This window comes from Phyllobates terribilis, unplaced genomic scaffold (genome assembly GCF_046119375.1).
Source record: "Phyllobates terribilis strain yellow unplaced genomic scaffold, ASM4611937v1 Scaffold_1__5_contigs__length_1240528914, whole genome shotgun sequence".
NCBI classification, from domain to species: domain Eukaryota; kingdom Metazoa; phylum Chordata; class Amphibia; order Anura; family Dendrobatidae; genus Phyllobates; species Phyllobates terribilis.
This window is the reverse complement of record NW_027362761.1, coordinates 1159555595-1159570295: the sequence shown is the minus strand read 5'-3', so window position 1 is coordinate 1159570295 and position 14701 is coordinate 1159555595. Positions and strand designations below refer to the sequence as shown.

General features: G+C 43.2%; 1 protein-coding gene across 1 annotated transcript in view; it reads right to left on the bottom strand.

The window, feature by feature from the left end:
* POLN (DNA polymerase nu) overlaps positions 1-12830 on the bottom strand; it is a 180980-nt gene extending 168150 nt beyond the window's left edge. Inside the window, exons 1-4 of the mRNA XM_073662265.1 lie at positions 12824-12830; positions 12225-12283; positions 10462-10875; positions 5617-5777 (exon numbers count right to left, since the gene is read on the bottom strand). Of these exons, the coding sequence (XP_073518366.1) occupies positions 5617-5777; positions 10462-10875; positions 12225-12283; positions 12824-12830 (641 nt within the window). The remainder of the gene's footprint in view (positions 1-5616; positions 5778-10461; positions 10876-12224; positions 12284-12823) is intronic.
* Positions 12831-14701: the final 1871 nt, after the last annotated feature.

Below are 14701 nucleotides of genomic sequence, written 5' to 3'. Positions count from 1 at the left end.
CAAAATTGCCTTCATCATGTCCCATCTCACCGGAGAGGCCCTGGCCTGGCTAAATCCTCTATGGGAGAGAGGAGACCCCCAGGTGTCCGACTTGCCTGCCTTTCTCACGGCTTTCCGGAAAGTCTTCGACGAACCCGGACGGAAGACCTCATCTGCATCATCTCTGCTACGCCTCCGTCAGGGAAGTCTCACCGTGGGCCAATATGCCATACGGTTCCGTACCCTTGCCTCGGAGCTGGCCTGGGATAATGACGCTCTGGTTTCCGTCTTCTGGGAGGGTCTGTCCGGCCATATAAAAGATGAACTTGCCGGTCGGGATATTCCTACCACTCTCGATGACCTAATAACTCTTGCCACCCGGATTGACCTGCGGTTCCAGGAGCGTGCCAAAGAGGTCACCCGTGAGAGGAGGTTTCCACGTCTAGCTCCTACTTTTCAGAAACCCGTCACTCCCTCCGTCTCTCCTCAGCTACACTCTCCTGAGCCTATGCAGGTCGACCAGACCAAGATGGTCGGTTCTCGCCAAGAATCTCGCCGAGCCGAGGGAAGCTGTTTCTATTGTGGCAGTATGAAGCACTTCATCCGTTCCTGCCCAGAAAAGCCGGAAAACGCCAGTGTCTAGGACCACTCGGAGAGGTCGTCCTAGACAAAAGTAAGCCCTCTCCGTCTCTGACCTTACCGGTCTCTATTGCTTGGGGAGAAAACCGTCTCTTTGAACTCGCCCATCTGGATTCTGGAGCTGCTGGAAACCTCATCTCCCAGTCTCTGGTAGAGAGATACCATATTCCCACCAAGTCCCTGGCTGAACCATTGTCAGTCGCCTCCGTGGATGGAAGACTTCTCTCGGAGACCATCCTGCTCGTCACCGAACCCATAACCCTGCAGGTGGGAATGCTGCACTCTGAGGAGATCTCATTCCATGTGCTGTCCAGACTTTCTCACTCCCTGTTGCTAGGTCTACCTTGGCTCCAGACACATGAACCCGTATTGAACTGGCGGTCCGGTGAAGTACTCCGATGGGGTCCTGATTGCCATAGGACCTACCTGGTCCCGGTCCGTCCACTTCGCCCTCAGCCTACTCCAGCTAACTTACCTGGTCTCCCGGCTCCCTACTGGCCCTATGCGGACGTCTTCGGTAAGAAGGAAGCTGAGACGTTGCCTCCCCATAGGCCATACGATTGCCCGATCGACCTGGTACCTGGCACCACTCCTCCCCGTGGGCGTATCTACCCGTTGTCTGCAGCCGAGACCCGAGCCATGTCTGAGTACATTGAAGAGAATCTGGCTAGGGGATTTATCCGAAAATCTACCTCCCCGGCTGGAGCCGGATTCTTCTTTGCCAAAAAGAAAGACGGCTCGCTACGTCCCTGTATTGACTACAGAGGACTCAATCTCATCACGGTAAAAAACAAATATCCCCTGCCACTCATCTCCGAATTGTTTGACCGTCTCAAGGGCGCCAGGATCTTCTCCAAGCTGGATCTACGAGGAGCGTATAATCTGGTCCGTATCCGTCAAGGAGACGAGTGGAAGACGGCATTCAATACCCGGGACGGTCACTACGAGTACCTTGTGATGCCCTTCGGTCTCTGTAATGCTCCCGCGGTCTTTCAGGAACTAGTCAACGACATCTTCCATGACCTCCTGTACTCCTGCGTAGTGGTATACCTGGACGATATCTTGGTCTTCTCTCCGGATCTCCCCACACACCGGAGGGATGTTCGTCAGGTCCTGCTTAGGCTTCGGCAGAACCACCTTTACGCCAAATACGAGAAGTGCCTCTTCGATCAGACCTCCCTTCCGTTCTTGGGCTATGTCATCTCCCAAACAGGTCTGCAAATGGATCCCGAGAAGCTCTCTTCCGTTCTAAAATGGCCTCGTCCTGAAGGTTTGAAGGCGATACAGCGATTCCTGGGCTTCGCTAATTATTATCGTCTTTTCATCCCACACTTTTCGTCTCGGACTGCTCCCATATCTGCACTTACCCGTAAGGGGGCTAACCCCAGAACATGGTCGCCTGAAGCCGAGGAGGCCTTCCTTTCCCTAAAGAAAGCCTTCGCCTCTGCTCCCGTCCTGCACCGTCCGGACTGTAATAAACAATTCTACCTGGAGGTTGATGCCTCCTCTTCCGGAGCCGGAGCGGTGCTCACCCAGAAGTCTTCTACTGGGAGAATGGTAACGTGCGGCTTCTTCTCCAAAATCTTCTCCTCGTCGGAGCGCAACTACTCCATTGGAGACCGGGAATTGCTAGCCATCAAATTGGCACTGGGAGAGTGGCGCTATCTGCTTGAAGGGGCTCTCTACCCGGTAATTATCTACACGGATCACAAAAACCTGGCATATCTCCAAAATGCCCAGAGACTCAATCCTCGCCAGGCCCGGTGGTCGTTGTTTTTTGCCCGCTTCGACTTCATTCTTCATTTCCGTCCGGCGGACAAGAACGTCAAAGCTGATGCCTTGTCCCGGTCCTTCCTGTCCTCCGATCAAGAGGAGGAACCTACGCACATCATCGACTCCTCCAAGGTGATGAATGTGGCCCCCTTGGATCTGACTCGTCTTCCACCCGGTAAGACGTTCGTAGCTGTGCGAGATCGGGAGAGGGTTCTTCGCTGGGGACATTCTTCTAAACTAGCTGGCCATGCTGGCCAAAAGAAGACCTTCCAACTTATTACCCGGCATTACTGGTGGCCTACCCTGCGTAAGGACGTGGTAGACTTCGTCGCGGCCTGTTCATCCTGTGCCCGTAACAAAGTTCCCCGACATCTACCTGCCGGCCATCTCCTGCCCCTTCCCGTACCTGCTGCTCCTTGGCAACACATCGCTATGGACTTTATCACCGACCTTCCAGTTTCTGCCGGTTGCACTGTCATTTGGGTTGTCGCTGACCGTTTTTCTAAGATGGCCCACTTCATTCCCCTGCCTGGTCTTCCGTCTGCACCCGAGCTGGCTAAAGACTTTATCTGCCACATCTTCCGTCTCCATGGTCTGCCCCTCCACATCGTGTCGGATCGTGGGGTTCAGTTCACCTCTCGCTTCTGGAGAGCCACATGTAAGCTGCTGGACATTACCCTGGATTTCTCCTCCGCTTACCACCCTCAGTCCAATGGTCAAGTGCAGCGGATCAATCAGATCTTGTCCAGCTACCTCCGGCACTTCGTTGATGCTCACCACTCGGACTGGGTGGATCTCCTACCATGGGCCGAGTTCTCTTACAACAACCATGAGAGCGAGTCCTCTTCCAAATCCCCGTTCTTTATAGTCGGTGGCCAACATCCCCGGATTCCACTTCCTGTCTCCGTTTCTGTGGACAACCCTGCTGCGGAGTCTCTTGTCAGCGAATTTTCTACTATTTGGGAGAGCACCAGGTCCGCTCTTCTTCTCTCCTCTGAGCGGATGAAGAGATATGCTGATAAGAGACGTCTGGATCCGCCCCAATTCCGTCCGGGAGACAAGGTTTGGCTCTCATCCAAACATGTGCGGCTCAAAGTACCCTCCTACAAGTTGGGTCCTCGATTCATCGGCCCCTTCGAAGTCCTCAGGCAAATTAACCCTGTGGCCTACAAATTAAAACTCCCGGCCACCCTACGGATCCCCAACTCCTTCCACGTATCTCTCCTCAAACCCGTTGTCTTTAACTTTTTTTCCAAAAATCCAGGTGCCCCTCCTGCTCCGGTTTCCGCTGATGACATCTTTGAGGTAGAGAGTATTCTGGCCTCCAAGAGGGTAAGAGGAAAAACCTTTTTTCTGGTAGATTGGAAAGGGTTTGGTCCTGAGGAGAGAACTTGGGAACCCAGGGAGAACATCAACGCCCCGCTTCTCCTTGAGAAATTTCTTTCTGGCCAAAAAAAGAGGGGGCCTAAAGGGGGGGGTACTGTAGCATCGGCGTCTCTGCCCCGTTCTAGGCAGAGACGCCGTCCCTCTCACCTCCCCGCTCCTGGCGCGGCGTCCTCCAGCGCTGCTCTCCCCGCTGCTTCCGGCACGCGCTCCTTCCCCGGCAGTGTGCTTAGGGCGCGCGCGCGCGCGCTCCCCCTCTCTTAAAGGGACCGCGCGCGCCGTCCTAAGGAGTCCCCGGCCAATTGCCGGAGGACCTCCCATATAAAAGGCACCTCCTCCAAAATGGAGGTGCCCGAGCAATGTTGTAGCACTGTTCACTACTCTGCTTCAGCCCTCAGGTTCCGTTGCCAGTTACCTGCCAGATACCTGCCAGATTCCTGCCAGTCTGCTGTCTAATTCCTGCCTGATATCCTGCTACCTGCCTGCTAGCCTGAGGTCCGACGGTCTGCCTTACTACTCCTGTCAGTCTGTCTAAGGACCAGCTTGCCCGCTCACCTGGGAGCGCACATCAACTACCTGCCTGCTTGCCTGAGGTCCGACGGTCTGCCTTCCAACTCTTGTCAGTCTGTCTATGGACCAGCTTGCCCGCTCACCTGGGAGCGCACATCTGCTACCTGTCTGCTAGCCTACCTGGAGGCTCTGCCGTCACGTGCTGTGACCACCTGCCTGTCCAGTGACTCCTGCCCGCTCACCTGGGAGCGCTCATCTGCCGCCTGTCTGTTGGTCTTCCTGGAGGCTCCGCCGTCACATGCTGTGACCACCCGTTTATCCAGAGACTCTCGCCTGCTCACCTGGGAGCTCACGTCTACCATCAGCCGCCACAGGTCGTACCAACCCTTTACCCAGAGACTGCCCCGGTCACTTGCCATGACCATCTGCCCGTTCACCCAGAGACTGCCCCGGTCACTTGCCGTGACCATCTGCCCGTTCATCCAGAGACTGCCCCGGTCACTTGCCGTGACCTCCTGCCCGTTCTTCTAGAGACTGTCCCGGTCACCTGCTGTGACTGCCTGCCTGGTCGCCACCCGCTCCCTTACAAGGACCGCCCCCTTGTATAGTAGCCCAGAGGTTCCGCCTCCCAGACCCGTTACACAATCTTTTATCAATTTGCCATCCACGTACAGGGCGATTAGCTACAATGTTATGGGTTGTCAACGTCTTGATTATGCTGTGCACCGTGGACAAAGGAACATCAAAATCTCTGGAGATAGACTTGCAACCTTGAGATTGTTGATATTGTTGAACAATTTTGGTTCTCAAGTCCTCAGACAGTTCTCTTCTCTTTCTGTTCTCCATGCTTAGTGTGGCACACACAGACACACAATGCAAAGTTTGAGTCAATTTCTCCCCTTTTTATCTGGTTTCAGGTGTGATTTTCATATTGCCCCCACCTGTTACTTGCCACAGGTGAGTTTGAACGAACATCACATGCTTGAAACAAAGTTGCTTACCCACAATTTTTGAAAGGTGCCAACAATTTTGTTCAGCCCATTTTTGGGGGTTTATGTGAAATTACGTCCAATTTGTCTTTTTTTCTTAGTTTTTTTGTGTTATTCCAATACACACAAAGGAAATAAACGGGTGTATAATAAAACATGTATAATTGCAATCATTTTCTGGGAGAAATACTTCATTTTCTGGAACAATTTCAAGGGTGCCATTTGTATATGTAAAAGTGTCCAGAGGTACATACAATTTCTAAAATATTGAGATGATAAAACACAAAAAAAAAATTGTCATTCAGTTATGACATTATTCAGTGTCACAGAAAAATAAACATACCTTAAAAAGTTATGTTGTGTCTGACCTTTTTGCCATAAATTATCTGTCACAGTCATATGAATGTAATTATTGTCATTGTGATCTGTTTCTGCATTACTAGACACAATGTCGCTCTTCTTTTTAATTAGTGCTAGAATTCCATTCATTAATGTATTTCCATTCTGTGAGAAAATATTTATGTGTAAACTAAGTAGAAGAAAATATTCATTACTTTTACAATGAAACAAGAATGATGATTAAAATAACGATGAATTAAAAATATAATAAAATTAACTAAAGAGGAAATATGTGTTAACCAATCCTACTACTACTGCATGGAAAACCTTCCTAGGAGTGAAGAATAATAATGATGAAAATCACAAAGCAGATATGTTAACTTAACCCATTGGAGATATGGTCATTTTATGTTTTTTTCCTACCCTTCCTCCAAGAGTAATAACTGTTTTTTTTTTCTGTCAACATAGCTGTAAAAAGGCTTATTTGTGGGACATGTTGTACTTTTGAATGACACCATTCATTTTACTATCTTATGTACTGAAAAACGTGAAAACAAATCTCCAAATGGGGTAGAATTGGAAAGAAAAACCTGAAATTTTGCTGTTTTTGCGGGTTTGGTTCTTACAGTAAAAAAGACGTGGTAACTTTTGTGCTACAGGTTTGTACAGATATGGTAAAAAGGGGGTGATTAAAATTTTTAAATTTTCTTTCTTATTTGTTTAAATTTACTGAAAAAGAGGTTTCAAAATAATATTTATATTTTTAATTACTCCCATTAAAATAAGCGTAACCATGGGAAACTCATTTAGGTCTCATTCAGACATCAGAATTACATATATATAAAAATTAGTGTTTTGGATTCTAGTTTCATCAGCGTTTGCTCCATATGTCAATTTTTACAATCAGAGTTTCATCAGTGATTTTCTCTTATGGAAAAATAAATTAATTACAAAGCTTCCCATATCCTTTGCAATGTTAATCATGGACAGCAGACAGAAGGCATACTGAGACTATCCATGTGCCGTCTGTGATTTTCACAGACCCATAGACATGACTTGTCTCCTTGATATTTTTGTGTATATACGGTCTGCAAAAAAATAAGGAGATGTAAACAGCCCCATACACTATAATGGGTACGAGTTCTATCCATTAAAACCACGGATAGAACATATTAGTGAAAAACGGATGTCTGAATGAGGCCTTAAGGTGTTTGTCCATAAACAATATTATTGATGGGATATGTGAGAATCGTATGATCGCTGGGGATCTGTCTGTTATAATCACCGCTCTTTAAAAAGGGGCTCCTAAAGTCTTACACACATGGACAAAATTGTTGGTACCCCTCTGTTAAAAAGAGAAGAAACCATGATGGTCACTGAAATAACTTGTAACTGACAAAGGGAATTTTCAGTTTAAATTTACTGGATTTCAACTAATGAAAATCAGACACTGACTTTTTACTTTTGATTCAACAGAAAAAGTAAAAAAAAAAAACAAATGAATGAAAATGTCCTGGAAAAAATGATGATTCCCTCAGCTTAACCTCTTCACTACTGAGCTTGTTTTCACCTTCCTGACCAGGCCAAATTTTACAATTGTGACCAGTGTCACTTTATGAGGTAATAACTCTAAAACACTTCAAAATATCCCAGTGATTCTGAGATTTTTTTTTTCGTGACACATTGTACTTCATAATACTGGTAAATTTAGGTCAATATTTTTTGAGTTTATCAGTAAAAATATTGGAATTTTGTTGAAAATTTAGAAAATTTTGTACTTTTCAAACTTTTCATTTTTATGCTCTTAAACCAGAGAGTTATACCACACAAAATAGTTAATAAATATCATTTACCATATGTCTACTTGTCTACTTTACATCAGCAACGTAATTTAAACATTTTTTTTTTTGTTAGGAAGTTATAAGGGTTAAAAGTTGATCAGTAATTTCTCATTTTTCCAACAAAACTTACAAAAACAATTTTTTTAGGGATCACATAACATATGAAGGGACTTTGAGGGGCCGGTGTGAGAGAAAATACCCAAAAGTGACACCATTTTAAAAGCTGCACCCCTCAAAGTGCTCAAAACCATATTCAAGAAGTTTATTAACCCTTCATGTGCTTCACAGGAATTAAGGCCAAGAGGAAGAAAAAAATGTAAATTTTACTTTTTCCCACAAAAATGTTGCTTTAGCCCCAAATTTTGCATTTTCACAATTGTAACAAGAGAAAATGGACCATATAATTTGTTGTTCAATTTCTCCTAAGTACGCCAATACCCCATATGTGGGGGAAAACTACTGTTTGGGCACACGGCAGTGCTCGGTTAGGAAGGAGAGCCATTTGACTTTTTGAACGAAAGAATGGCTGGAATCGAGGGTGGACGCTATGTCTCGTTTGCAGAGCCCCTGATGTGCCTAAACAGTGGAATCCCCCCACAAGTGACCCCATTTTGGAAACTACAACCCTCAAGGAACTTATCTAGATGTGTGGTGAGAAAATTGAACCCACAGGTGGTTCACAGAATTTTATAATGTTGAGCCGTGAAAATAAAAAAATATTTTTTTCCCGGAAAAATGTTGCTTTAGCCCAAAATTTTTCATTTTCACTCATTCTCCTGAGTCCTGAGTACACCTACACAAAATATATGATGGGATGTGATGTTTGGGGATACAGCAAGGCTCGGAAGAGAAGGAGCACCAATTGAATTCTGGAGCGCAATTTTGGCTGAAATAGATTGCGAATGTCATGTCACGTTTGAAGAGCCCCTGACATGAAGAACAGCAGAGCCCCCACAAGTGACCCCATTTTGGAAACTACACTTTTTGAGGAATTCATCCAGGGATGTGTTGAGCATTTTCATCCCTCAAGCAATTCACAGAATTGTATAACATTGGGCTGAATAAATGGAAAATTACCATTGTTTCCACTAAAATGTTGCTTTGGCCCCTAGTTATTAATTTTCAAAAAGAATAATAGGAGAAAATGAATGGTACAATTTGTTATGCAATTTCTCCTGAGTATGCCAATACCCCATATGTGGTCGAAAACTACTTTGGAGGCACAATGCAAAGCTCAGAAGGGAAGGAGCGCCATATTGGGGTTCATATTTTGCTGGACTGGTTTGCGAGTGCCATGTTGCAATGGCAGAACCTCCTACAAGTGACTTCATTTTACAAACTGCACCCCGATGAATTCATCTAGGGGTACAGTGAGCATAGACAAAAAAAAGGAGGAAAAGGATACTTATCAGCTCTTCCAGAGTCTATTCCAGCTAGAATGCATGGATAATAGATTCTCAGCTGGATACTGAGTGGAGTGCAACAGAAAAGGTAAAAAATCCAGGAATCCCAAATAGAAAAAAAATGCATATTAAAACTTCACTATTAACTTCACTATTAATAGAAAATCTTTAAATAATACATCATGAAAGAGGATAAAAATTGTAAAGGAAAAAAGGGGGGGACTAGAAAATATACACAGGTGACGCATTTCATATTTCGAACCAGTGTGGTTTGAAATGCGTCACCTATGCATATTTTAAAGTCCCCCTCCTTTTTTTCCTCCGCCATTTTTTGTCCTCTTTCATGATGGATTTTTTAAAAATGTTCTATTAAATCTGAAGTTTTAATATAATTTTTTTCTATTTGGGATTGCTGGATTCAAGACATACTGTACTAGATGCAGCAAAGCAACCTCAAAACATAACCAAGCCTCCTCCATGTGTCATAGTAGTTACAATGTTCTTTCCTTTGTAGGCTTCATTTTTGCATATGTGTACATAAAGCTGATGTGACTTGCCAAAAAAAATTAAGTTTTGTCTCATCTATCCTAAGGACATTCTCCCAGAAGCTTTGTGGTTTGTTAATATGCAGTTTGGCAAATTCCAGTCTCGCATTTTTATGATTTGCTTTCAAACATGGTTTCCTTCTCGGTCGTCTTCCATGAAGCCAACTTTGGCCAAGACAGTGATGTAATCGTGCGATCTGAAACTGATGTACCTTGACTATGGCGTTCACCTCTAATCTCTTTAGAAGTCGTTCTGGGCTCTCAGGTTACCATTATTATTATCCGTCTCTTCAATTTGTCATCAATGTTCCTCTTGCGGCCACGTCCAGGGAGATCGGCTACAATCCCACAGACCTTTAACTTCTGAATAATGTGTGCAACTGTAGTAACAGGAACCTCAAGATGTTTGGAGATGATTTTATAACTTTTACATTTACCATGTTTGTCTATAATTTTCTTTCTTATCTCCTGAGACAACTCTCTCCTTAGCGTTCTTTGGTCCATGTTCAGTGTGGTATACACCATGATCCCAAACAGCACCTTGACTACTTTTCACTCTCAATATAGGTAGAGTGACTGATTACAAGTTTGTAGACACCTGTGATGCTAATTACAGAACAAACAACAGCATGTCCATGTTGTCAAATTATTTTCAATCTTTTTAAGGGGTACCATAATTTTTGCCCAAGCTATTTTCGTTTTTTTCGATGAACCACAATTCAAAAGCAATGTCTGATTTTCATTAGTTGATATTCAGTAAATTTAAATAGTAAATTACTTTTTTCAGTTATGTGTTAAGTGACCATTGTGGGTTTTTAGTACCTTACTAGAAGGGTAACAATAATTTTGCTCAAGTGTATATGTTAATGGTCTCACACACTAGTCTGTTCACGCTCAAGGATTTTGAAACCAGCATTCTTATGATCAGTAGGTGTCCTAGCGGACCCCTGACTATATTTAGCACTGGTTCTGTGGACTAGATAATGGAGGTATACATTAATGTCCATCCAATCAATTATTTTCATTTTATTGTCATCTGGAATACATGACGAATACTGACCTTGGCTGGACAAAACTGTGATGATCCATTCTGAAACAGCATGGTAAGTACAATGGCCTGAGCATCATCTAGTAGGCTGGACTGCTGCTCCTGATTCATAGACCAAATGTTCCATAGATTTATCCCATCACTCGTCCTATTACACTTTCTCTTAACTTCAACTTCTGGAAAACTCATTGGCTTTTCAGATGAATGTCTTTTTATTTCAGGTATAAGTGATTGACCTTCAGCATTTGCATCTAATGCTAATAGTATCTTCCTTTGTCTTTCGCTTTCCCTACTCTTCTGTTCTACAGAAGGAATATTCATGAATGTTTGGACATGATCTTCATCTACATCGATCCTGCTCATAATACTGGATGACAAAGATGTGGTAATGACTTGAAACTTCTCGGGTAGTTCAGTGCTAGCAGACTAATAACAAAACCCAAACATCATCATTAGTACATACAGTATTACAAAATATCTTTGCTGGGTTCATCTGTAGCAGGTGTCATGTATTACTGAATGTTTACATGACACGTGTCTTCATAATATAACATAGACTAATATGTTGGGTTTCTACATTCAGAGGGTTTTTGTTTTGTTTTGTTTTTTGCAGTTTTTGAAGCCAAGAATGGATTAAAAAAATTAGCCGTTTATCAAGGAGTTTTACGTCAGAATTTTGTTGTAAGCTTTTTCATGAATCGGGACCTCATTTTTTTCTTTAAAGGTGACTTCCGTTTATGATCTATTACTGGTTTTAGTTTCAAAAATGGCATCAAAACACCTCAATGTGGAAGCCCAGACAAATACTACTGACAGGTGAAGTGAATAACATTGGTCATCTGATGACACTACCTGTCAAGGGTTGGGATATATAGATTAGGGCTCATTCAGAAGTCCAATTTTCACGTATGAGTGCTATCTATGTTTTTCACGGATAGCACTTGTACCAGCGATAGTCTATGAGGCCATTAACATGTCTGTGATTTTTCGCAGACCAGTTGGTCAACAGAAAATCACAGAGACATGTCCGATTTTGATTCGAGGGTTGGATCAATATCAGCAATGCAAGTCAATGGGTCCATCAAAAAAATTGGACCGAACTCGAACTGTCAAAACGGAGAAACTTTTTTATTATTATTTATTTATTTCTCCACGTACAAAAAAAAATTATGACACTCGGACCACACTGATAAAAAAAAAATTGGTTTACTTTTCTCAGACGTGGAAAAATAGGAAGTGTGAATAAGCCCAACGACTATGTTCCCATGAAGAGTATTTGGTGAGTTTGTGATGTTGCAGATTTTCATTTCATTTTTCTTCAAGACAGAAAATATAAACACTTAAAAAAGAGCAAATGATGAATCGAACCCATAAATTTTGCAATGATTTTCTAAAATTTCAGAAAACTGGATTAAAAAATAAACTCCAAGCAAAACATGTGAACCCACCCTTAGAGCAAAAGAACAGTTAATTCTTGAAGTTGATGTGTTGAAATCAAGAAAATCGTGCAAGAATAAGTATATAAGCGACAATGATAAGGGACAAATTGTAGTGACTAGACAACTGGGTCAAAGTATCTCCAAAATGGCAGGTGTTGTAGGATGTTCCCAGCATATAGTGGTTTTTAACTAAGCTTCTTGGGAAACTACAACTCCCAAAAAGTTGTGAGGGAATGTTGAGAGTTGTAGTTTCACAATGCCTGGAGTGCAGACGGGTGCTAACCTTGTCTCACGTATGCAAACATAAAAGCTGTACAGTATTTTCTTAAAACTTGCCTTATCAGATTCATAATCTCCTGTAGAATATGTATCACTGCTTAAGACGTCCACGCTACCTGTCAAAACAGAAAATCCTCAACAAATGTGGTCGTGGTTATGAAAAGGAATCTTCATATTAAGAAAAAAAAGGCAAACCTTTTTTCCCTTTGCTGTAAAACTATTATTTTCAAAGCAGCTGTACTGACAGTAAAAATTACTCTTTCTAGACCGCAGCCATAGAATAGACTTTAAACACCTCTTATTGCACAGCAAAAGTATGGTGATAGCCACTGCCACAAACTAAATGAGGATTATTGCAGACCAATAATAGACTCGCATGTACTTAATAATACAGGACTGTTCTTCCATCAGCCCTCCTGGGCGCAGACTAAACCTTGGCTACAGACCAGCTTACCATCGCACAAGGAGTCCTGCAGGATTGCCAAAAGATCAAACCATAGCCTTTAGTATATGGATAAATGGGCAAAGCATTGGGATGCTCATACCTTACACACTGAGGAACCCATGGATTCTGAATCCTTAAATGTCTAGGCCTCAAGTAAGGGGCTGGACACTATGGAAACTAAGGAAATATACAGTCTGGCAGGTAACATCACCTGCCATGGGTTCATCATCAGACCACCCGATAGAGAAGCGTGGATTACTACTCCTGTGGTGCCGATGTTATCGACACAGGGAGTCTGGACTCTGGAATTGATGAACGTGACCTAAATAAATTCCCTTACCATCGGTCGTGTCATATATATACGAAGAAAATCATGAAACTTAATTGTTATATCCGCGGCTGGCTCCCAACACAGGACCTTGGTAAAACTCAGGGGCAGGTAGGAAGAACCCTTTCCCACAAGATAGACTCCATTTGAATCTGCCTCTATATATGTCATTAATACAGATATACTACACTGATGAGCAAAAAGGTAACAATGTTTTGAACTTTTGGCTTTATATCTCACCATCCACTGCTGCTTCGAACATGAGACTGCCATCATTTTATAGACAATCATCTTGTCTATCTCATACATAAATTTGACTTGCAACTATTTTGCTCCTAAAAATCTAAACTTTTATTTTGTTAGTATTTTACAAATCCACCTTTGGCTTTCAACACTGCCTGAATCCTTCAGGGCATGCTATCTATCAGATTCAAGCATGTCTCGACCGAAAATCTGATCCCAGGTCTCTTCTACACATTCCCAAAGTTGGTACGTACTGGTCAACTCCCTTGGGTATGTATACAGTTTTTTCTTCTACTCTACACACAAGTGTTAGATTGGTTGAGGTCTTGGGAGTGTGGGGACAATCCAGCACCTCTACTTCACTGTCATTGAACCAATTCTTCGCCAATCTCGACGTATGCTGTAGGTCGTTGTCCTGCTGGAACACTATGTGATCCTTTTCATACCCATAGTATTCGAGTGTACGAAGTAACTCGTCTTGCAGAATACTCACATATAGCTCAGGATTGAGACCACCAATAATAATGGTCAAGTATCCAATGCCTTTGGCTGTGAAACATCCCCATATCATCAGGCTTCCTCCACTATTTCTCCTTCAATTTCTTGGTCCGTTAGCCCCTTTTTTCCTTGTTTCTTCCAGACCCATTTGCACCCATCAGAGCTTCGCCTATTGACTTTCGTCTCATCGCTCCCAGTCTCCCGTTTCTAATCTTTCACTTTTCGTACTTTTTTGCAAACTTGAGCTGACACTTCTTATGACGATATTGAAGTCGCGGCTTGTTCACCTTTTTTCTGGCCACCATTCCAGACCTGTGTAACGTGCGTTGCCCGGTGCTCGCATGGACGTCTGTGATCTCACTATTACGAAGCTTATGAGCCACCTCCGCTGTCGTGTTTGTTGTGCCAGAGCTGATAGATCTTGAGATGAGCCGACTTGTTGACTTCGGTATTTTGCCTGGACGTCACCTCTTGGCTTTTGAATGGATGGACGGACTTCATTTTGTATCCTTCCTACTGTCATGGCGCTCACATGATGCAGTTTGGCAATTTTCTTGGCCGAGAGACTGATATCGATGAGTTACATGATGCTTTTTCTCTTTTTTTGGGGAATCATTTTCATGGCTGTTCCTCAATTCGAACCAGTGACCTTTCGCCTGGGAATCAACTTAATAACACACTGAGCTATTAGGGAATGTGATAACAGGTTGTACAGTTATAAGAAAAAGTTTGGGCACCCCTATTAATCTTAAGCTTAATGTTTTATAAAAATTGGTGTTTTTGCAACAGCTATTTCAGTTTGATTTATGTAATAACTGTTGGACACAGTAATGTTTCTGCTTTGAAATGAGGTTTATTGTACTAACAGAAAATGTGCAATCTGCATTCAAACAAAATTTGACAGGTGCATAAGTATGGGCACCTCACCAGAAAAGTGACATTAATATTTAGTAGATCCTCCTTTTGCAAAAATAACAGCCTCTAGTCGCTTCCTGTAGCTTTTAATGATTTCCTGGATCC